Source organism: Acipenser ruthenus, chromosome 43, assembly GCF_902713425.1.
Source record: "Acipenser ruthenus chromosome 43, fAciRut3.2 maternal haplotype, whole genome shotgun sequence".
NCBI lineage: Eukaryota > Metazoa > Chordata > Actinopteri > Acipenseriformes > Acipenseridae > Acipenser > Acipenser ruthenus.
Window position 1 is genome coordinate 10,017,174 of NC_081231.1, and position 23,780 is coordinate 10,040,953.

The 23,780-nt window shown below is 44.4% G+C and overlaps 1 protein-coding gene across 7 annotated transcripts in view; it reads left to right on the plus strand.

Annotated features, from left to right (window-relative positions):
- LOC117965865 (uncharacterized) overlaps positions 1–23,780 on the plus strand; it is a 189,850-nt gene that overhangs the window by 127,371 nt on the left and 38,699 nt on the right. For 3 of the 7 annotated variants that reach the window (XM_059011946.1, XM_059011952.1, XM_059011951.1), the window contains 9 exons: positions 4,540–4,670; positions 7,071–7,100; positions 10,204–10,308; positions 12,381–12,485; positions 13,751–13,966; positions 15,803–15,940; positions 16,321–16,345; positions 18,758–18,784; positions 18,874–18,900. In XM_059011946.1, coding sequence (XP_058867929.1) covers positions 4,540–4,670; positions 7,071–7,100; positions 10,204–10,308; positions 12,381–12,485; positions 13,751–13,966; positions 15,803–15,940; positions 16,321–16,345; positions 18,758–18,784; positions 18,874–18,900 — 804 coding nt within the window. The remainder of the gene's footprint in view (positions 1–4,539; positions 4,671–7,070; positions 7,101–10,203; positions 10,309–12,380; positions 12,486–13,750; positions 13,967–15,802; positions 15,941–16,320; positions 16,346–18,757; positions 18,785–18,873; positions 18,901–23,780) is intronic. The other 4 variants (XM_059011948.1, XM_059011947.1, XM_059011950.1 and 1 more) reach the window with 4 other exon arrangements.

The window sequence follows — 23,780 nt, forward strand, 5'->3', positions numbered from 1 at the left end:
GACACCACGTGTCACAAAGACGGCCAGAGTGGGTTGCGTCAGACCAGAAAGGAATTCAAACAAAGAGACGGTGGTTGTGATGAGCTGAGTGCAATGGCTGCACTCAGCGTTTAATAACAAAATAAAAGGTTTAAACAACGGAATACAAAACAGGACACGGCACTGGTAGCCAAAAGAAACATATAAACAAAACGGACTAAACACTTAACAAACGGTGCACGGAGACAAACAAACACGGTGAGTACAAACACTTTATGTTTACGATTTTACTTATTTTAACTCTCCTCTCTCTCTCTCTCTCACCCGTTCTCCTCTTCCGAACACCCAACCCCCACTGAATGAAAATGTGCATCTATATATACTGTTGTGCTGGGATTCAATTACTAATTAATTATTCACTTGAATCCCAGCACGTGAATTAATTACGTGAAACCCCGTGTTCACATATTATATTTTAAATGCACGTGCGTGATGTGCAATCCCGTGCCTAAATACAAATATACACTTTTTAAATACACGTGAAACACAGACCCGTTTATATCCCGTGTACCAATGACTATACACCAACATTTACACACGCAACATACAACACAGAACACAAATGCACACAGGGGCGGGGCGCTTTGCCACATATACATATATACTTGTTTCTATTGAAATGTATTACTGTGCTTGTGATGCCATGTTCTAGATAGTTAATGATGCAACACTCTACTATTCCTTTATATTTAAACCTATATTTGAAAGCGCGTATCAGACAGGGGAGATGAACCTGCAGCTTCAGGGGAGCGGGCACACCACTGGCTACGAACGCAGCCCTCAGTGAACAATCAACCCGAGGGACCTCTGCCCTGTCAAATAGCAACATTGAATAGCAAGATTCACTATAATCCCCACTGTGTCCCCAGCCTGTGTCATATACAATGTGTGATTGATAGAGAATCGTGCCTATTAATGTACTAAGTGGAATATTTAAAATATTTGGTCATGTTTTCTGTTTTTTTGTTTTTGTTTAAGTCATTCTTAGACTTAAGTTTATGCTATTACGTTTTAAAAGTTATTGATATAATATTACATTTGAAGTGCTTATTTAAACTATATTGAAGTCACTAAGTATTTGTTTTCACTTATAAAGAGCTGAAGATGAAGACTCAAACACGCCCTGCCCTTGTTTAACACATTCTATCTTGATTAGCTGCATCTAAAATGAAGAGCAGATCTGGATGCATGTAGAGATCAACATGCTTCATGAATATGTGATGGAAAATAACCACTTGTTTTAAGCACAGCTCATTATTTTACAAGCACCTGAGAGATGAACATGCCTGATGAATACAGCCCTGTTTCTAATATGAATGTTACCTCTCCTACACTGTCTCTACCTACATCACTGCCTCTGTCTCCACAGTTACTGTTTCTAATATGAATGTTACCTCTCCTGCACTGTCTCTACCTACATCACTGCCTCTGTCTCCACAGTTACTGTTTCTAATATGAATGTTACCTCTCCTACACTGTCTCTACCTACATCACTGCCTCTGTCTCCACAGTTACTGTTTCTAATATGAATGTTACCTCTCCTGCACTGTCTCTACCTACATCACTGCCTCTGTCTCCACAGTTACTGTTTCTAATATGAATGTTACCGCTCCTACACTGTCTCTACCTACATCACTGCCTCTGTCTCCACAGTTACTGTTTCTAATATGAATGTTACCACTCCTACACTGTCTCTACCTACATCACTGCCTCTGTCTGCACAGTTACTGTTTCTAATATGAATGTTACCTCTCCTGCACTGTCTCTACCTACATCACTGCCTCTGTCTCCACAGTTACTGTTTCTAATATGAATGTTACCTCTCCTACACTGTCTCTACCTACATCACTGCCTCTGTCTGCACAGTTACTGTTTCTAATATGAATGTTACCTCTCCTGCACTGTCTCTACCTACATCACTGCCTCTGTCTCCACAGTTACTGTTTCTAATATGAATGTTACCTCTCCTACACTGTCTCTACCTACATCACTGCCTCTGTCTCCACAGTTACTGTTTCTAATATGAATGTTACCTCTCCTGCACTGTCTCTACCTACATCACTGCCTCTGTCTCCACAGTTACTGTTTCTAATATGAATGTTACCTCTCCTACACTGTCTCTACCTACATCACTGCCTCTGTCTCCACAGTTACTGTTTCTAATATGAATGTTACCTCTCCTGCACTGTCTCTACCTACATCACTGCCTCTGTCTCCACAGTTACTGTTTCTAATATGAATGTTACCTCTCCTACACTGTCTCTACCTACATCACTGCCTCTGTCTCCACAGTTACTGTTTCTAATATGAATGTTACCTCTCCTACACTGTCTCTACCTACATCACTGCCTCTGTCTCCACAGTTACTGTTTCTAATATGAATGTTACCTCTCCTGCACTGTCTCTACCTACATCACTGCCTCTGTCTCCACAGTTACTGTTTCTAATATGAATGTTACCTCTCCTACACTGTCTCTACCTACATCACTGCCTCTGTCTCCACAGTTACTGTTTCTAATATGAATGTTACCTCTCCTGCACTGTCTCTACCTACATCACTGCCTCTGTCTCCACAGTTACTGTTTCTAATATGAATGTTACCTCTCCTACACTGTCTCTACCTACATCACTGCCTCTGTCTCCACAGTTACTGTTTCTAATATGAATGTTACCTCTCCTGCACTGTCTCTACCTACATCACTGCCTCTGTCTGCACAGTTACTGTTTCTAATATGAATGTTACCTCTCCTACACTGTCTCTACCTACATCACTGCCTCTGTCTGCACAGTTACTGTTTCTAATATGAATGTTACCTCTCCTGCACTGTCTCTACCTACATCACTGCCTCTGTCTCCACAGTTACTGTTTCTAATATGAATGTTACCTCTCCTACACTGTCTCTACCTACATCACTGCCTCTGTCTCCACAGTTACTGTTTCTAATATGAATGTTACCTCTCCTACACTGTCTCTACCTACATCACTGCCTCTGTCTCCACAGTTACTGTTTCTAATATGAATGTTACCTCTCCTGCACTGTCTCTACCTACATCACTGCCTCTGTCTGCACAGTTACTGTTTCTAATATGAATGTTTCCTCTCCTGCACTGTCTCTACCTACATCACTGCCTCTGTCTCCACAGTTACTGTTTCTAATATGAATGTTACCTCTCCTGCACTGTCTCTACCTACATCACTGCCTCTGTCTGCACAGTTACTGTTTCTAATATGAATGTTACCTCTCCTACACTGTCTCTACCTACATCACTGCCTCTGTCTCCACAGTTACTGTTTCTAATATGAATGTTACCTCTCCTGCACTGTCTCTACCTACATCACTGCATCTCTCTTCTCTCTCTGACAGTCAGTCCCTCCCTCCATTTCTCTCTCCTCTCTGACAATCCCCCACTCCCTCCCTTTCTCTCTTCTCTCTGTGGCAGTCCCTCACTCCATTTCTTTCTCTCTTCTCTCTCAGACAATCCCTCACTCCCTCCATTTCTCTCTGACAATCCTTCACTCCCTCCCTTTCTCACTACTCTCTTTCTGAGACAGTCCCTCACTCCTTTTCTCTCATCTCTCTCTGAGACAGTCTCTCATTCCCTCTCTGTCTCCACAGTTACAGGTGCATCAGGAATCCTCAGTCCCTCACTCCCTTTCTGTCTCCACAGTTACAGGTGCATCAGGAATCCTCGTCCCTCACTCCCTCTCTGTCTCCACAGTTACAGGTGCATCAGGAATCCTCAGTCCCTCACTCCCTCTCTGTCTCCACAGTTACAGGTGCATCAGGAATCCTCAGTCCCTCACTCCCTCTCTGTCTCCACAGTTACAGGTGCATCAGGAATCCTCAGTCCCTCACTCCCTCTCTGTCTCCACAGTTTCAGATGCATCAGGAATCCTCAGTCCCTCACTCCCTCTCTGTCTCCACAGTTACAGGTGCATCAGGAATCCTCAGTCCCTCACTCCCTCTCTGTCTCCACAGTTACAGGTGCATCAGGAATCCTCAGTCCCTCACTCCCTCTCTGTCTCCACAGTTTCAGATGCATCAGTAATCCTCAGTCCCTCACTCCCTCTCTGTCTCCACAGTTACAGGTGCATCAGGAATCCTCAGTCCCTCACTCCTTCTCTGTCTCCACAGTTACAGGTGCCTCAGGAATCCTCAGTCCCTCACTCCCTCTCTGTCTCCACAGTTTCAGGTGCATCAAGAATCCTCAGTCCCTCACTCCCTCTCTGTCTCCACAGTTACAGGTGCATCAGGAATCCTCAGTCCCTCACTTCCTCTCTGTCTCCACAGTTACAGGTGCATCAGGAATCCTCAGTCCCTCACTCCCTCCCTGTCTCCACAGTTACAGGTGCATCAGGAATCCTCAGTCCCTCACTTCCTCTCTGTCTCCACAGTTTCAGGTGCATCAGGAATCCTCAGTCCCTCACTCCCTCTCTGTCTCCACAGTTACAGGTGCATCAGGAATCCTCAGTCTCTCACTCCCTCTCTGTCTCCACAGTTACAGGTGCATCAGGAATCCTCAGTGTTTCTCAGAGTTTTGGCAGTTTCGGCCGTGACTACAAGGGTATAATCCCTGCACGTGATGCCAGGTCCATGAGTTGGAATAAACCTAATCTCAGCAACCCTAAGGTATGGTGACACTGATCATTAGAAGAGATTCTAGTTTCCATTGGTAAAAAGTCTATGATTTAACAATGTAAAATCCACAATATATGCAAAAATCTGTTTTTCCAATCACACTATTTAAAGAACAATGTAATCATCAAATTCTGGTTGACTGTGACCACATATTATTTGTATTCAGACACGGACAGACCTGCTGTTTCAGAGAAAGCTTAGGGCCGTATTCATAAAGTGTTTACCAGGCATTTAAGTTTAGACAGTGAAATCATACGAACATAAGAAATTCAAGAACGAGAAAAGGCCATTTGGCCCACCTATGCTCGGTCACTTTGGTGCCAGCGTGGTCCGTTAGCGCTCAGGAGAGGAAAAACAAAAAAAACCCGAACCAGGTTAGCACGGGAAATGAAACCTCTGGGAATCCGTGGCTAGACAGACTAAAGGTCTTATTGTGGTCACAGAGAGGGTTATACAGTATTGTTCATGACAGCATCCAGTCTGTTCTTGAAGGATCTGCTTAAACAACTCTGTCCAGCAGCTGTTCCAATGGTTCACCACCCTTTCTGTGAAAAAGCACCTTCTCCCCTCAGTTCTGAATATGCTCTTCTTCAGCTTCCACCCGTGGTCCCTGGTTCTGTTCTCTGTGATCTGTGAAAATAATTCTCAGCAGTTACTTTGTTAAAACCCTAGACCATTTTAAATACCTCTATTAAGTCGCCTCTGGCTCTCCTTTCTAGGCTATACAGATTCAGCTCTTTCAGTCTATCTTCATATGACATACCCTTCAGTCCTGGAATTAATCGTGTTGCTCTCCTCTGTACTCTCTCCAATGCCTCAATGTCTTTTTTATGATAAGGGGACCAGAGCTGTCCACAGTATTCTAGGTGTGTATTCTGTGTGAGATGAGGAGCAGTTGTGTGAAGTCAGTAGCAGCTGTGTGTGATGAGGAGCAGCTGTGTGAGATCAGGAGCAGCTGTGTGAGGTCAGTAGCAGCTGTGTGTAATGAGGAGCAGCTGTGTGAGGTGAGGGGCAGCTGTGTGTGATGAGGAGCAGCTGTGTGAGATGAGGAGCAGCTGTGTGAGGTGAGGGGCAGCTGTGTGATGTCAGGAGCAGCTGTGTGATGTCAGGAGCAGCTGTGTGAGGTCAGGAGCAGCTGTGTGGGGTCAGGAGCAGCTGTGTGAGGTGATCAGCTGCTGTGTGAGATGAGGAGCAGCTGTGTGATATCAGGAGCAGCTGTGTGAGGTCAGGAGCAGCTGTGTGAGGTGAGGAGCTGCTGTGTGAGATGAGGAGCAGCTGTGTGAGATGAGGAGCAGCTGTGTGAGGTGAGGAGCAGCTGTGTGAGGTGAGGAGCAGCTGTGTGAGATGAGGAGCAGCTGTGTGAGGTGAGGAGCAGCTGTGTGAGGTGAGGAGCAGCTGTGTGAGATGAGGAGCAGCTGTGTGAGGTGAGGAGCTGCTGTGTGAGATGAGGGGCAGCTGTGTGATGTCAGGAGCAGCTGTGTGAGGTGAGGAGCAGCTGTGTGAGATGAGGAGCAGCTGTGTGAGGTCAGGAGCAGCTGTGTGAGATGAGGAGCAGCTGTGTGAGATGAGGAGCAGCTGTGTGAGGTGAGGAGCTGCTGTGTGAGATGAGGAGCAGCTGTGTGAGATGAGGAGCAGCTGTGTGAGATGAGGAGCTGCTGTGTGAGGTGAGGAGCTGCTGTGTGAGATGAGGAGCAGCTGTGTGAGATGAGGAGCAGCTGTGTGAGGTGAGGAGCAGCTGTGTGAGATGAGGAGCAGCTGTGTGAGGTGAGGAGCTGCTGTGTGAGATGAGGAGCAGCTGTGTGAGATGAGGAGCAGCTGTGTGAGGTCAGGAACAGCTGTGTGAGGTGAGGAGCTGCTGTGTGAGATGAGGAGCAGCTGTGTGATATCAGGAGCAGCTGTGTGAGGTCAGGAGCAGCTGTGTGAGATGAGGAGCAGCTGTGTGAGATGAGGAGCAGCTGTGTGAGGTGAGGAGCAGCTGTGTGAGATGAGGAGCAGCTGTGTGAGATGAGGAGCAGCTGTGTGAGGTCAGGAGCAGCTGTGTGAGATGAGGAGCAGCTGTGTGAGATGAGGAGCAGCTGTGTGAGGTCAGGAGCAGCTGTGTGAGATGAGGAGCAGCTGTGTGAGGTCAGGAGCAGCTGTGTGAGATCTCTGGAACAAAGTAAAACTAAACCAGAATGCTGTTCTGTGAATTTCTATCTAAAATGTATTTTTCTGCGTACAATAGAGTTAAATGCCCATTCGATGCTGAACCAGATTACAGCTCCCCATGAAACTCATTTTATGATTGATAATAGTCTGGTCCCAAGTGAATGTTAAAATCAGACTTTTAATGAACTGTATGCACTTGTTTTCATATTATAGTAACTCAGTGAATGAACTTTACTTTTGCAGATTCCTGGTTTGCTGAGGAGAGTTTTCAAGGTACAAGGGGGGGGGGGGGGGGGTATTGTTAAATGACGGATGAATAAGACAGCGGGGAAGAAAAGGGGAGGTTGTGAGTGAAAGAGAATTGGGAAAGAGAGAGAGAGATGAGAAGGGTGGGTGTAGTTAAGTGTCACGATGTATATCATCAATTAAGAGTTTCTTCTTCAAAGGATATTCATGCTGTTATTAATCTACTGTACTATAGGTCACCCTTTATTTGTAATTTCAATGAGTTACAGCTCATTGAAATAATGCTTCATTCCTCCTGAAAAGTGATGAAATTAAAAGCTATTTTATCATGTATACTTGCATGCCTTTGGTATGTCATAGAATAAAGCAAAGAAGCTGTGAAAAGAGATGAATTATTGCTTATTCTACAAAGATATTCTAAAATGGCCTGGACACATTTGTTGGTACCCCTTAGAAAAGATAATAAATAATTGGATTATAGTGATATTTCAAACTAATTAGTTTCTTTAATTAGTATCACACATGTCTCCAATCTTGTAATCAGTCATTCAGCCTATTTAAATGGAGAAAAGCAGTCACTGTGCTGTTTGGTATCATTGTGTGCACCACACTGAACATGGACCAGAGAAAGCAAAGGAGAGAGTTGTCTTAGGAGATCAGAAAGAAAATAATAGACAAGCATGGTAAAGGTAAAGGCTACAAGACCATCTCCAAGCAGCTTGATGTTCCTGTGACAACAGTTGCAAATATTATTAAGAAGTTTAAGGTCCATGGAACTGTAGCCAACCTCCCTGGGCGCGGCCGCAAGAGGAAAATCGACCCCAGATTGAACAGAAGGATAGTGCGAATGGTAGAAAAAGAACCAAGGATAACTGCTAAAGAGATACAAGCTGAACTCCAAGGTGAAGGTACGTCAGTTTCTGAATGCACCATCCGTCGCTTTTTGAGCGAAAGTGGGCTCCATGGAAGAAGACCCAGGAGGACTCCACTTTTGAAAGAAAAACATAAAAAGCCAGACTGGAATTTGCTAAAATGCATATTGACAAGCCACAATCCTTCTGGGAGAATGTCCTTTGGACAGATGAGTCAAAACTGGAGCTTTTTGGCAAGTCACATCAGCTCTATGTTCACAGACAAAAAAATGAAGCTTTCAAAGAAAAGAACACCATACCTACAGTGAAACATGGAGGAGGCTCGGTTATGTTTTGGGGCTGCTTTGCTGCGCCTGGCACAGGGTGCCTTGAATCTGTGCAGGGCACAATGAAATCTCAAGACTATCAAGGCATTCTGGAGCGAAACGTACTGCCCAGTGTCAGAAAGCTCTGTCTCAGTCGCAGGTCATGGGTCCTCCAACAGGATAATGACCCAAAACACACAGCTAAAAGCACCCAAGAATGGATAAGAACAAAACATTGGACTATTCTGAAGTGGCCTTCTATGAGTCCTGATCTGAATCCTATCGAACATCTATGGAAAGAGCTGAAACTTGCAGTCTGGAGAAGGCACCCATCAAACCTGAGACAGCTGGAGCAGTTAGCTCAGGAAGAGTGGGCCAAACTACCTGTTAACAGGTGCAGAAGTCTCATTGAGAGCTACAGAAAACATTTGATTGCAGTGATTGCCTCTAAAGGTTGTGCAAAAAAATATTAGGTTAGCGGTCCCATCATTTTTGTCCATGCCATTTTCATTTGTTTTATTATTTACAATATTATGTTGAATAAAAAATCAAAAGCAAAGTCTGATTTCTATTAAATATGGAATAAACAATGGTGGATGCCAATTACTTTTGTCAGTTTCAAGTTATTTCAGAGAAAATTGTGCATTCTTCGTTTTTTGTGGAGGGGTACCAACAAATTTGAGCACGTCTGTATATAAGTAAAACCAATGATTTATTTAGAAAGACAAAGGTTTTTATAGTGTTTGAAGTGATTCTTATGCAACAAGTTGGATACAATTGTAACCGTTTCTTTTTGTATGTAGTGCGAATCTTTAAAAGTAAACTTCTAATAAAATCTAATCAAGACTCAGTGCAACATGTCAAATACAAAACAAGCAAAGTGAATATCAAATCAATTCAAACTAAGTGACACGCAAAATAAAATTGCTATCATGAATTAAAATCCTTAACATGAATTAAAACCATGACAAATCTAATACAAAACTGAAAAACAAGGAACATAATGGATGTAAAGAACTGACCACCTTGTTCACATACATGCAGATGTATTGTACTGCTCTTTCTCCTTTCAAATATATAAAACCTTGTAGAAAACAGGCATTCTACAATGTAGCTAAAACACAGCAGCTTAATGTTTAAAAAGTAATGAAACAGAATCAAGTATCCTCAGAGAATACCTTAACCGACTCCAAGCACAAGGTAGCTACTCTGTGTGCACAACACTTCTCCACGTATAATACTGTATGATTACAACAAGCACTAAGAGAAAATAAACAATGGTGAGTCTGCGATTTAATAAATAACACAAAAATGAGAATGAGCTAATCTACTCACCCCCACGAGCACAGCAATATATCCAGAAGTCCCGTGTGTTTCTGCTTCCCTGCACTTTAAACCAAAACATACTCATAAATATATAAACAAGTTCTCAAACCAAGCAATAAAATAGAACACACTCGCTACTCACCACCAGCAATGCTGCAGCCTTCTGGATAAACCTGAGTCCCATGTGTCTCTGCTTTCCCTGCACACCAGCAATGCTGCAGCCTTCTGGATCAATCTGAGTCCCATGTGTCTCTGCTTTCCCTGCACACCAGCAATGCTGCAGCCTTCTGGATCAATCTGAGTCCCATGTGTCTCTGCTTTCCCTGCACACCAGCAATGCTGCAGCCTTCTGGATCAATCTGAGTCCCATGTGTCTCTGCTTTCCCTGCACACCAGCAATGCTGCAGCCTTCTGTAATCACCTATGCTTTTATACAGGGGTTTTCACTAACCCACCTCTGTTAGCCCTTTCCTAGCTTGACTGAATTGACAACTTGTATTAGCCATGCCAAACTACAGTAGTTTTATATATGAATCTATTTTAGTAATCTGCATGTGAGCATCTACAGTAGAATAGTGAAGATCTGAACCCATCCTGAAGGTTTGTAATTATTCACTCATTCCACAGGGGTCTGATAGAAAGTCCAGACATCAAGAGGTTGGTGAATGGAGCCTGGAAGAGTGTCGACACTCCATCATGGAGCTGGCAAAGGAGATGAACAGAGTCGTGAAGGTACAGAGAGGGAGGGGAGAGAGGGAAGGAGGGATAGAGGAGTGAGCAGTATTGGTTATTACAGAGAGGTGGAGAGGGGGGTGAAAAGGCGAGTCCTGAGGTTACAGGAGAGAAGAGAGGCAGAGGGGGAAGAAAGGGGCTAAAGAGGGGTGTCAGCATGTCATCGTGTCAGATAAAGCAAAAAGCTTAGGAGTCTTGAAGGTACGGAGGGAGGGGTGTGTGTGTAGGGGGTGGGGGGATTGGTAATTAATGTAGCCAACAAAGATGTTCATGTATAGAATACGGAACAGAGTAGAAAAAGCATTGACAGCAACAAGTAGGTGTAGTCCAAGTTTAATTGAATTCCATTTTTAAATGTAATTAAGCAATAAAGAACACTGGCATGTGATTTGAGGATTGTGAAAAGGATTGTGGGAAGAGGCTATTCAATCATTTAAACCCCAGCAACACAAAAACACACACACGGCTCATCTTTGTGCCTCTACTGAGAGAGTCTAGCAGTTCAATTCAAACCCACAGAGGCACCAATTCTAATAAACAAATGTAGTGTCCATCTGCATTCTATATGCCTATGTGACAGGGATGACGAGTGGTCTGACGTCAGGCAGAAGCAGGAACAAAAATACTGACACCGGGGAAGTACTGCAGTTCAAAAGGCTTGCGCCGTTTTATTTAAATAATCCAAAAATAAATAAAATATTCAAACACAAAACACTCGCTCACAGAGCAAAATAAAAGGTTTAAACAAAATAAAGTCACGAACACTACAACCCGTCAGGCTGGGCAATCGCCTTCACTGACGCTATCCTTGGTTAGTTTCGTTTTTCGTTTTCAATCTCCGTCTCGCTCTCTCCGCACCTACAACACCCACCTTGAGTGCCGAGAGCTGCAGGCTTTTTATATCATGGCCGAGGGGTTTAACCAATTAGCAAATCATCCTATTACCCCTCGGCCACAATCTGCACGGGTTTTAATTACAACATGTGGATGGGGCTTCCCCTCCACGTTACTAAATAATAACAAATGGCTACGCCGTCAAAATACAAAACAATACCAAAACATACGGCGCTCGCCGTCATACATTTAAATACAAAAAAAATAAATAAACAATACAAAACAATCTGCACAGGGGCGGAGGGGGAGACCCCGATCTAAAAATAAATAAACAATATACAGGGCTGCTCGCCCTGTTACAGCCTAATATTCCTGACTACAGTACTACCAGTTTAACCTCGAGAGTCAGTGAGTATCTGTGTCTTAAATGAGTTACTGCTGTTTGAAATGCCAAAGAGTTCTATCTTAGCTTGAATTGTGGGATGCCGTTCCGTGCCATCTCTCCTGTAGATGAAACCAGAAAACACATGAGATTATTATACAGAGCTAACAAAGGAGTTAAACAGTGTCTTGAAGGTAGAGAGAGGGAGGGGTGAGGGGAGTGTGTGTGTGTGTGTGTGTGTGTGTGTGTGTTTGAAGGGGTGAGGGGAGTGTGTGTGTTTGAAGGGGTGAGGGGAGTGTGTGTGTGTGTTTGAAGGGGTGAGGGGAGTGTGTGTATGTGTGTGTTTGAAGGGGTGAGGGGAGTGTGTGTGTGTGTGTTTGAAGGGGTGAGGGGTGTGTGTGTGTGTTTGAAGGGGTGAGGGGAGTGTGTGTGTGTTTGAAGGGGTGAGGTGTGTGTGTGTGTGTTTGAAGGGGTGAGGGGAGTGTGTGTGTGTGTGTGTTTGAAGGGGTGAGGGGAGTGTGTGTGTTTGAAGGGATGAGGGGAGTGTGTGTGTGTTTGAAGGGGTGAGGGGAGTGTGTGTGTGTGTGTGTTTGAAGGGGTGAGGGGAGTGTGTGTGTGTTTGAAGGGGTGAGGGGAGTGTGTGTGTCTTTGGGGTTGACTCTCCTTCATTTACCTAACGAAGAAGTTAAACGGTGTCTTGAAGATACAGAGAGGCAGCTTTGACAGCAACAGTTAGGTGCAGTTTAGGAGTTTCTTTGTTGTTTCATTCCTGTTCAATTTAAATTAAAATCACTGGTTTCTGCAGTGCTTGTGGTTAAATTCATTGTTTTAAAGATTTCTTATTGATTGATTTCAGAACTCTGCCATACCTACCCCTGTGTCCAGTGAGGATACGTGCAGCCTGGAAGAGTGTCGCTGCTTCATCATGAAATGGGCTGGCGATTTGGACAAGCTGGTCCAGGTAAAGAGAGTCACAGAGAATGAAGCTCGAAGTGGAGATAGAGTGCAGTGAGAGCTGAGAATCAGGTTCACAGGCAGGGTGCAGTGAGAGCTGAGAATCAGGTTCACAGGCAGTGAGAGCTGAGAATCAGGTTCACAGACAGGGTGCAGTGAGAGCTGAGTATCCGGTTCACAGGCAGGGTGCAGTGAGAGCTGAGAATCAGGTTCACAGGCAGGGTGCAGTGAGAGCTGAGAATCAGGTTCACAGGCAGGGTGCAGTGAGAGCTGAGAATCAGGTTCACAGGCAGGGTGCAGTGAGAGTTGAGAATCAGGTTCACAGGCAGTGAGAGCTGAGAATCAGGTTCACAGGCAGTGAGAGCTGAGAATCAGGTTCACAGGTAGTGAGAGCTGAGAATCAGGTTCACAGACAGGGTGCAGTGAGAGCTGAGAATCAGGTTCACAGGCAGTGAGAGCTGAGAACCAGGTACACAGGCAGGGTGCAGTGAGAGCTGAGAATCAGGTTCACAGGCAGTGAGAGCTGAGAATCAGGTTCACAGGCAGTGAGAGCTGAGAATCAGGTTCACAGGCAGGGTGCAGTGAGAGCTGAGAATCAGGTTCACAGGCAGGGTGCAGTGAGAGCTGAGAATCAGGTTCACAGACAATCAGGTTGTCAGGGAGATGTAATTTTCTTTTATATAGTACAGAAGTAATACTCTTAAAGTCACACTTTTCAGAGTAATTTAGCAGTTTCCCATATTATTACATAGTGCTGCATAAAGGGATTTAATTATTCAGATGAAGCTCATCACTGGTGGTTCTCATTGGTTTTGATTGGGCTGTTTGACCATTCCAAGTGAAACAACTGAAGAAGATGCTTTGAAGAAAAAGTCACACTTTGCACAGTAATTGTGTGGATTTCATGTTCTAATAAAGCAGCACAAACCCAAGCAGCTGTTTCTTCACTCATTTCACTCTGATGGTAAATCAGCTCAATCAACACCAATGACCCTCACCTGATTGTAAGCAGCTTGATCCGAATAATACTTCTACCATGTGTTGTATTTGCTGTAATTTCCCATGCTTGCATGTGCCTTCACCATCTCATACAAAAGTAAACCATTATAAGGGACGTGACGAGGATGCAGACTGACGACCAAATTAATCAGTCAGTCAGTGAGCTAGATATTGCAAGTGTTATCCCCTCTGTTCTGCTGGCTGATTTCACAGAGAAGGGGAGCTGCTGCCCTGAGAACACTGATATCTAGTCTGGATTTGTTGTGTTCATAGACACCAAAGCAAAGCCAGAGTGCTGGACAGGTTGAGCAAAGAAAAGGAGCAGAGCTGAGAAACAAAGAGGATCTCCCAGGACCAGAGGGGGAGGAGCTGAGTGAGGGGGCGGGGAAGAAACAGGGGGAGGAGCTGGACCAAGAGGAGGAGCAAAGACTGAAGGACGGTCATGACATCATTATGCAGTGGGCAAGAGAGCTGAAGACAGTGCCAGAGGTGATATTAACACATTTCAACAGCTGGGTCTGAACATACTGTCCATGAGTGCATCTCAAAAGAGGCACCTGTATCTCATTCCTCCACACCCACACTGCTAATGATCTGTTGTGAACATACTGTCCATGAGTGCATCTCAAAAGAGGTTCCTGTATCTCATTCCTCCACACCCACACTGCTAGTGATCTGTTCTGAACATACTGTCCATGAGTGCATCTCAAAAGAGGTTCCTGTATCTCATTCCTACACACCCACACTGCTAGTGATCTGTTCTGAACATACTGTCCATGAGTGCATCTCAAAAGAGGCACCTGTATCTCATTCCTCCACACCCACACTGCTAATGATCTGTTGTGAACATACTGTCCATGAGAGCATCTCAAAAGAGGTTCCTGTATCTCATTCGTACACACCAACACTGCTAGTGATCTGTTCTGAACATACTGTCCATGAGTGCAGCTCAAAAGAGGTTCCTGTATCTCATTCCTCCACACCCACACTGCTAGTGATCTGTTCTGAACATACTGTCCATGAGTGCATCTCAAAAGAGGTTCCTGTATCTCATTCCTCCACACCCACACTGCTAGTGATCTGTTCTGAACATACTGTCCATGACAGCATCTCAAAAGAGGTTCCTGTATCTCATTCCTACACACCCACACTGCTAGTGATCTGTTCTGAACATACTGTCCATGAGAGCATCTCAAAAGAGGTTCCTGTATCTCATTCCTCCACACCCACACTGCTAGTGATCTGTTCTGAACACACTGTCCATGACAGCATCTCAAAAGAGGTTCCTGTATCTCATTCCTACACACCCACACTGCTAGTGATCTGTTCTGAACATACTGTCCATGAGAGCATCTCAAAAGAGGTTCCTGTATCTCATTCTTCCACACCCACACTGCTAGTGATCTGTTCTGAACACACTGTCCATGACAGCATCTCAAAAGAGGTTCCTGTATCTCATTCCTACACACCCACACTGCTAGTGGTCTGTTCTGAACATACTGTCCATGAGAGCATCTCAAAAGAGGTTCCTGTATCTCATTCCTACACACCCACACTGCTAGTGATCTGTTCTGAACATACTGTCCATGAGTGCATCTCAAAAGAGGTTCCTGTATCTCATTCCTACACACCCACACTGCTAGTGATCTGTTCTGAACATACTGTCCATGAGTGCATCTCAAAAGAGGTTCCTGTATCTCATTCCTCCACACCCACACTGCTAGTGATCTGTTCTGAACATACTGTCCATGAGAGCATCTCAAAAGAGGTTCCTGTATCTCATTCCTCCACACCCACACTGCTAGTGATCTGTTCTGAACATACTGTCCATGAGTGCATCTCAAAAGAGGTTCCTGTATCTCATTCCTCCACACCCACACTGCTAGTGATCTGTTCTGAACACACTGTCCATGAGTGCATCTCAAAAGAGGTTCCTGTATCTCATTCCTACACACCCACACTGCTAGTGATCTGTTCTGAACAGGATATCTTTTTATTTTTCATTCATGAGTTAATCACTGCTATAATGTAAGCACATGCAGTCATTTGCTGCTACAATGGGGATAGATGAATTTAGTAAATTTCACCTCTGATATCAGGTAGTTTTTCACAGTGAGGCTCCATTTAGATTGGTATGCAGTGTTGACAGGGAGATAGCAGAGTGCTCTACTGTTTTGAATTCACAGCCATGGCAGGGATGTATGATACTGACATACTTGTGTGATTCATTTTAAAACGTTGCCCAAAACCTTCTCTGGAGTTCCTGACACACTGTGGTCTGGAGTGAACACTCCTTATCCCCTAATCTATTTTCTCTTTAACCAGAACTCTGTCTCAGCGGGGGAGGCTGTGGAACAGGGTCTTGCAGAGCTGGTGAAGGAGTGGAAACAAGGCAAGCTGAGTAACATCTTACCCATCATGGAGTTCATCATGTGGGCCCTGATCAAGAAGAAGACATACAAGGTGAGAGCAGCAAGATAAACCCACAGCAGAACTCAGCTATATACTTGTACATGTGCTTTGTGTCACAGTGGAGCACACAGGGATAGGGAGATGATCATTTCTATTCATTAGCAGACAAGCAATCCTTTTATTAAACTGCACTTAATAATACTTTGCCCTGTGTTAATATCTGTGCTATTTTACAAACACGTCAACTACTACAAGTCTCTGTCAAATGGCACATATATATTAACACAGGGCAATGTATAATGAAGTATAATGAATTGATAAAGAAAACACTCAGACAGTCACATATATTAACACAGGGCAATGTGTAATGAATTGACAGCTGGTACACATTCAGTTGTTTCTCTCTTGACTGAATTGTCGTTGTTTTTTAGGGAATGCTGAAATCTCAGAATATTGGTGAGTACGGCAAACCTGCAACATGTTATAATTCATCTCTGACAGTCCAAGCACAAGATTGTCTTGATGACAGAGAACTCAGAATCCTCACATTCCTGTTTGAAAGACAATAGCGTTCTGTGACAGGGATGACGAGTGGTGACGTCAGACCAGAAGAAGGCACAACAAAACAAAAGGTACGGTGCAGTGGCGCGGGCGCCGTTTTATTTAAATAATCCAAAAATAAATATTTAAACAAAAATAAACACTTGCTCGCAGAGCAGAAATAAAAAGGTTAAACAGAAACAAATCTCGAACACAAAATAAATAACAAAACCCAGGTCAGGCTGAGCAAATGCCTTCACTGTTCCTGGAGTTTTAAGTTTCGTTTTGTTTCGTTTTGTTTCTCTCCTCTCGTTCTCTCCTCTCGTTCTCTCCTCTCGTTCTCTCCTCTCGTTCTCTCCTCTCGTTCTCTCCTCTCGTTCTCTCCTCTCGTTCTCTCCTCTCGTTCTCTCCTCTCGCTCCAAACACCCACACCGAGCTAGAGAGCTGCAGGCTTTTATAACAGGTGACCATCTCCCGATTAGCAACAAATTAAATCACCTAATTAATTCGGGAGATGGCCACCTTCTGCACGAGTTTTAATTATGTTGTGGATGGGGCTAAACAAAACAAACCGGCTACGCCGTCAAAATACAAACAATAACAAAACATACGGCGCTCGCCGTCATATAAATACAATAAAACAAATCATAAAACAAAACAAATACAGAATACACTGCATTCTAAAAATAAACAAAACAATGTACAGGGCTGCTCGCCCTGTTGCACGTTCATATAAGTTATAACAATACCTGGAAGATGTATTGGACCTTGCTGTGCTGTTTCACTTGAAATAACTTTCAGGACTTTTTTGGCAGTTTTACTGTCCAGAAGCTTGGTGGTGTTTTCATTTTTGGCTTCACTCTGTATTTCTATGAGTGTATCTATCATTATTACTCAAAGCTTGGTGTTATTGTTTTCATTTTTGGCTGCAGTCCCTGAATTAGCGCCTTCATTCTTTCCAGTCAGGTAGCACCATGATAAACTTCAGTAGATGCACCTATTATTCTCAATGAAGAGTTTCCCTGAGCTCACTTTTCCACACGTAGCTGCTCAGGCTGCTAGGAAACGGTCTGCCTGGTTCAAGTGCAGCCGTGTCACCTGGGATGAGTGAACTCAATGGCCCGTTGGTTTAGACATGTTTTTTGTATTTTACACACTATTAAATCGTTTTTTATTTCTGTAAATGCTACTGCAAGGGTAATTGTATACAGAACATGAATTACCAAGATCAGTCAGAACCAGTGTGCAGTTATCATCTCGTGCCCTTTTCTAAACCAGAAGCCTGGTCTCTCTGAACTATCATTCTGGCACTGTGTGCTGTCGTTTTATTCATTAATTCAGGTTTTTATGTTACTGTAATAATCGAAAAAAAGACTTACAAACACAGCTGAATTATTAAAATAACAACTAACTCTGAAAAGCGTCTCTAAAATAAATAAAACAGCATTTCACCTTTCTTTTTTAATAAATGTGTATTGTTGTTGTTATTAGTTTTAATAACTGTCACTTTTGACTGTGTAGACTAGACATTATTTCTATATTTTATTTTGTCTGTATTTATCCTTTTATTCTCGACTGTGGTCAGGACCACCTGTCTTGAGAAGACATCTCTTGATAAATAATCAGCAATGTTTATAATAAACATGATTCTCAGTATTGATATCCTCACTAGTCATTTTAGAACAGCGCTAGCCTGAGTGTCGTTCTCCTCCAATGACAAGGAGGCAGTATTTTATCGATGTTATTTCAAGTTGCACTTTGACGGGTGGAATTGTATTTCCGGGATGGAGATTGAAAATCCATGAAGGATTCACTCAGGGAACCCAACAAGGAGACGAGTCTCTCCGAAATGGGAAACGAGAGAATCACAAAACACAGCATGGGAACTTTCACAAGCAAAACACAGCATGGGAACTTTCACAAGCAAAACACAGCATGGGAACTTTCACAAGCAAAACACAGCATGGGAACTTTCACAAGCAAAACACAGCATAGGAACTTTTACAAGCAAAACACAGCATGGGAACTTTCACAAGCAAAACACAGCATGGGAACTTTCACAAGCAGAACACAGCATGGGAACTTTCACAAGCAAAACACAGCATGGGAACTTTCACAAGCAAAACACAGCATGGGAACTTTCACAAGCAGAACACAGCATGGGAACTTTTACAGGGAAGGTAGCATTGTTAATAATTGAAAATGAATGCATGAACAACACTATGAAGTTTAGACTGTGATACTGGATCTTTAAAGAGATTCATCTGTACTTCCAGCTGGAATATTGATTCAATTCTTTGCCGACTCTGTCTTTATCTCTTCACACAGGTGCTGGGAGATGCATCCCTGATTCAGGTATTTCTCACTGTTGCAGTTTTGTTGATTTTCAGGTGTTGCATTCTACTGTTAAGAATATTTCATCTATTTTTCTTTCATTTTTCTAGTCTGGCAGTGGATTCACAAGGCATCAGGTACTCTTTAAGTTTACTATGTGTTTCTGAAGTCTGATATTTCTGATTGATTTTTGGTATAACAGTTTTTTCTAGTACAGAGGGACAGCCCACTGTCAACAACTGATTTAATTTGGTCGTTGACAGTGGGCATCTCCTCTCTGCTCTACAGTTTTTTTAAAGTCATGTTCTCCCCTCTCTCTTTTCTTCCCATCTTACTGTCCTCCCTCTCGCTCTCTTACACCCTTCCCCTTTTATCTACCGCCTCCTCCTCCTCTTCATCTCTCCTTTTCTCCCTCATCTCTTCCCCTTCCTTCTCTGTTTTACTGTCCTCCCTCTCCCTCTTCCCCTGCTTCACCTCTCCCCCTCTCTTCTCCTCCTCTTCATCTCTCCTTTTCTCCCTCATCTCTTCTCCTTCCTTCTGTTTTACTTTCCTCCCTCTCCCTCTCTTCCCCTGCCTCTCCTCTCCCCCTTTCTTCACCTCTCTCCTCTCTTCCCCTGCCTCTCTTCTCCCCCTCTCTCTTCACCTCTCCCCCTCTTCCCCTGCCTCTCCTCTCCCCCTCTCTCTTCACCTCTCTCCTCTCTTCCCCTGACTCTCCTCTCCTCCTCTCTCTTCACCTCTCCCTGTCTCTTCCCCTGCCTCCTCTCCACCTCTCTTTTCACCTCTCCCATCTCTTCCCCTGCCTCTCCTCTCCCCCTCTCTCTTCACCTCTCTCATCTTTCCCTGCCTCTCCTCTCCCCCTCTCTCTTCACCTCTCTCCTCTCTTCCCCTGCCTCTCTTCACCTCTCTCCTCTCTTCCCCTGCCTCTCTTCACCTCTCTCCTCTCCACCTCTCTCTTCACCTCTCCCATCTCTTCCCCTGCCTCTCCTCTCCCCCTCTCTCTTCACCTCTCTCATCTTTCCCTGCCTCTCCTCTCCCCCTCTCTTCACCTCTCTCCTCTCTTCCCCTGCCTCTCTTCTCCCCCTCTCTCTTCACCTCTCCCCCTCTTCCCCTGCCTCTCCTCTCCCCCTCTCTCTTCACCTCTCTCCTCTCTTCCCCTGCCTCTCCTCTCCCCCTCTCTCTTCACCTCTCTCATCTTCCCCTGCCTTTCCTCTCCCCCTCTCTCTTCACCTCTCTCCTCTCTTCCCCTGCCTCCTCTCCACCTCTCTCTTCACCTCTCCCCTCTCTTCCCCTGCCTCTCCTCTCCCCCTCTCTCTTCACCTCTCTCATCTTCCCCTGCCTCTCCTCTCCTCCTCTCTCTTCACCTCTCACCTCTCTTCCCCTGCCTCTCCTCTCCCCTCTCTCTTCACCTCTCCCCTCTCTTCCCCTGCCTCTCCTCTCCCCCTCTCTCTTCACCTCTCACCTCTCTTCCCCTGCCTCTCCTCTCCCCCTCTCTCTTCACCTCTCTCCTCTTCCCCTGCCTCTCCTCTCCCCCTCTCTCTTCACCTCTCTCCTCTCTTCCCCTGCCTCTCCTCTCCTCCTCTCTCTTCACCTCTCACCTCTCTTCCCCTGCCTCTCATCTCCCCCTCTCTCTTCACCTCTCCCCTTTCTTCCCCTGCTTCTCCTCTCCCCTCTCTCTTCACCTCTCTCCTCTTCCCCTGCCTCTCCTCTCCCCCTCTCTCTTCACCTCTCTCCTCTCTTCCCCTGCCTCTCCTCTCCCCCTCTCTCTTCACCTCTCTCCTCTCTTCCCCTGCCTCTCCTCTCCCCCTCTCTCTTCACCTCTCCCCTCTCTTCCCCTGCCTCTCCTCTCCTCCTCTCTCTTCACCTCTCACCTCTCTTCCCCTGCCTCTCATCTCCCCCTCTCTCTTCACCTCTCCCCTTTCTTCTACTGCTTCTCCTCTCCCCTCTCTCTTCACCTCTCTCCTCTTCCCCTGCCTCTCCTCTCCCCCTCTCTCTTCACCTCTCTCCTCTCTTCCCCTGCCTCTCCTCTCCCCCTCTCTCTTCACCTCTCTCCTCTCTTCCCCTGCCTCTCCTCTCCCCCTCTCTCTTTACCTCTCTCCTCTCTTCCCCTACCTCTCCACTGTGGAGTGCTTGGGATATTGTTGTCACATGCACACTTTGACCAGTCTTGGCCATAAAAGCCTGTAGCTCTTGCAAAGTTGCCATTGGCCTCTTGGTAGCCTCTCTGATCAGTCTCCTTCTTACTCGGTCATGCAGTTTGGAGGGATGGCCTGATCTAGGCAGGGTTTTGGTGGTGCCATACACCTTCCACTTCTTAATAACCATCTTGACCGTGCTCCAAGGGATATTCAAGGCCTTTGATATTTTTTATACCCATCCCCTGATCTGTGCCTTTCAACAACTTTGTCCCAGAGTTCTTTTGAAAGCTCCTTGGTGCTCATGGTTGAGTCTTTGCTTTGAAATGCACTACCCAGCACAGGGAACCTACAGGAACTGCTGAATTTATCCTAAAATCATGTGAATCACTGCAATTTAACACAGGTGGAGGCCACTTAACTTGGTGTGTGATTTTAAAAGCGATTGGTTACACCTGAGCTAATTTAGGATTGCTGCTACAAGGGGAGTGGACACTTATCCAACCAAGCTATTTCAGTATTTATTTTTAATTCATTTTCTACAAATTTCTAGAATATTTTTTTCACTTGGAAGTTGTGGGGTAGGATGTGTAGATAAATGAAAAAAAAATGTATGCATTTTAATTCCAGGCTATAAGGCAACAAAAGGTGAACATTTTGAAAGGGGGTGTAGACTTTCTATAGGCACTGTATATGTTTTTACAACATTTCTAAATATCAAACGAGTGGATATAGGGGTTCATGTTTCAGGAACTACATTTATTTAATATTTTGTCCTTATTGCTGATAATAATGGAGTGAAGAACTATTATTTTATTTATAGATATTTATTTTGAGTAAATAATCGAGAGTAGTGTCCATTATTGCTTCTAAAGACCCTGAGGATAAACGTGTATTCTGTCATTGCAATCACTCAGGTGAAACAGTGTCTTTTGTAATTTGCCCAAAAAACATCAATATTTTTCAACAAAACTTTCAGGAAGTATTGGAAGGTCCCTCGGGTCATAGAATAAGACATTTTTATACATGTATCTCTAAGCAGAATACAAAATAATAGAAAAATACGTAACGTTAAAAAAGAAAAGAAACGAAATATCGTTTTGAAAAAAAAGTGAAAAGCTTGTCTGGTTTCTGAAGTGCTTTATAATGCTTCACAGAGTGTTCAGAAGAAAATAAGAGTTCCAAGATGCTACTGTAAAAATAGATGTTTAGTGAATTTTTATAGGAAGAGAGTCAACTACTACCAAAAAAGGGTTAACCACATTATAAATGATTGGTCCTTAAACGGTTAACCACATTATAAATGTTTGGTCCTTAAAGGGTTAACCACATTATAAATGCTTGGTCCTTAAACGGTTAACCACATTATAAATGTTTGGTCCTTAAAGGGTTAACCACATTATAAATGCTTGGTCCTTAAACGGTTAACCACATTATGAATGTTTGGTCCTTAAAGGGTTAACCACATTATAAATGCTTGGTCCTTAAAGAGTTAAGCAGTGCTGCTTGTTAGCGTGGGCTTCCACAGTTTAAAAACCAAATATCGATCCCGCCTATCAGCCTCAGTCTGCCCTGATGCACATTCATGTGTGTAAGATGACACTGAAACCTTTGATCCTGAACCCAGCATCCTTGACAGGGGTGCAAATCGCTTTAAATTATCAAACCCGCCCTAATCGAGCCCTCTCACAACTTCACACACGACACAACCCTTCTCTCCTGTGTATGTGGAGGAGTGGGGGGGTGTCATGTGACTAGTCCTTCCTCTCTCTCCTCCCCTCTCCTCTCCCTCTCCCTCCCTCCATCATACCCTCCTCTCTCTCCTCTCCCTCCCTCTCCTTTTTCTCCTCTTCCATCTCTCTCCTCTCCCATCACCATACCCTCCTCTATCTCTCCCTCCCTCTGTCCTCTCTCCTCTCCCTCCCACCATCATACGATTTGCTTACGATTGTAAGTCGCCCTGGATAAGGGCGTCTGCTAAGAAATAAATAATAATAATAATCATACCCTCCTTTCTATCTCCTCTCTCTCCCTTCCCTCTCTCCCTGTACCTCCTTCACCTTTACTCTCCCTCCCTACCTACCGTCCCTCTCCACTGTCCCCCTCACCTGTCTGTCCTCTCCCTCCCTCCATCATATTCTCCTCTCCCTCTCTCCTCCCCTCCCTCTCTACTCTCTCATCTGCCCCTCTCTCCCCTCCCTCCCTCTCCCATCTCTCCCATCTCTCCCTCCCTCTCCTTTATTGGCATGGGACACCAGCAGTATTGCCAAAACAATTACATTACATATCATATGAACAATAGATTTACAACAACAATAACAACAAAAATAATAATAATAATAATAATAATAATAATAATAATAATAATAATAATAATAATAATGACCGCTGGTATATAGAATGTAACTCAGAGTAGTGTTATTGAAGTAACGTCCTGTGCAGAGTGTTCACTGTGTGTCCCTCAGGCTGTGACAGGCGCACACATACTGGGCAGCCAGTGGGGCTGTGTGTCCCGTTCCCAGTAGGACTGACAGTTTTTCTGGGTCAGCCAATTGTGGGAAGTGTGGGAGGGAAATAGTCATTTTTTTTAAGGAATTTGTCTCTTGTTTGGTTGTATTTCTCACAGTGCAGGAGAAAGTGCATCTCTGTCTCGACCTCTCCTGTCTCACAGTGACCACAGAGCCTGTTCTCTCTGGGTAGCCAGGTCTGCCTGTGTCGGCCTTTTTCAATGGCCAGGCTGTGGTCACTGAGCCTGTACTTGGTCAGGATCTGCCTCTGCTTTGTATCTCTGACAGAGAAGAGATCCCCTCCAGAGTAAAGTCTCTTTTTAGGGCTCGATAGCAATCCAGTTTATTTGGGGTTTTTGTTTCTTTGTCCCAATGTTC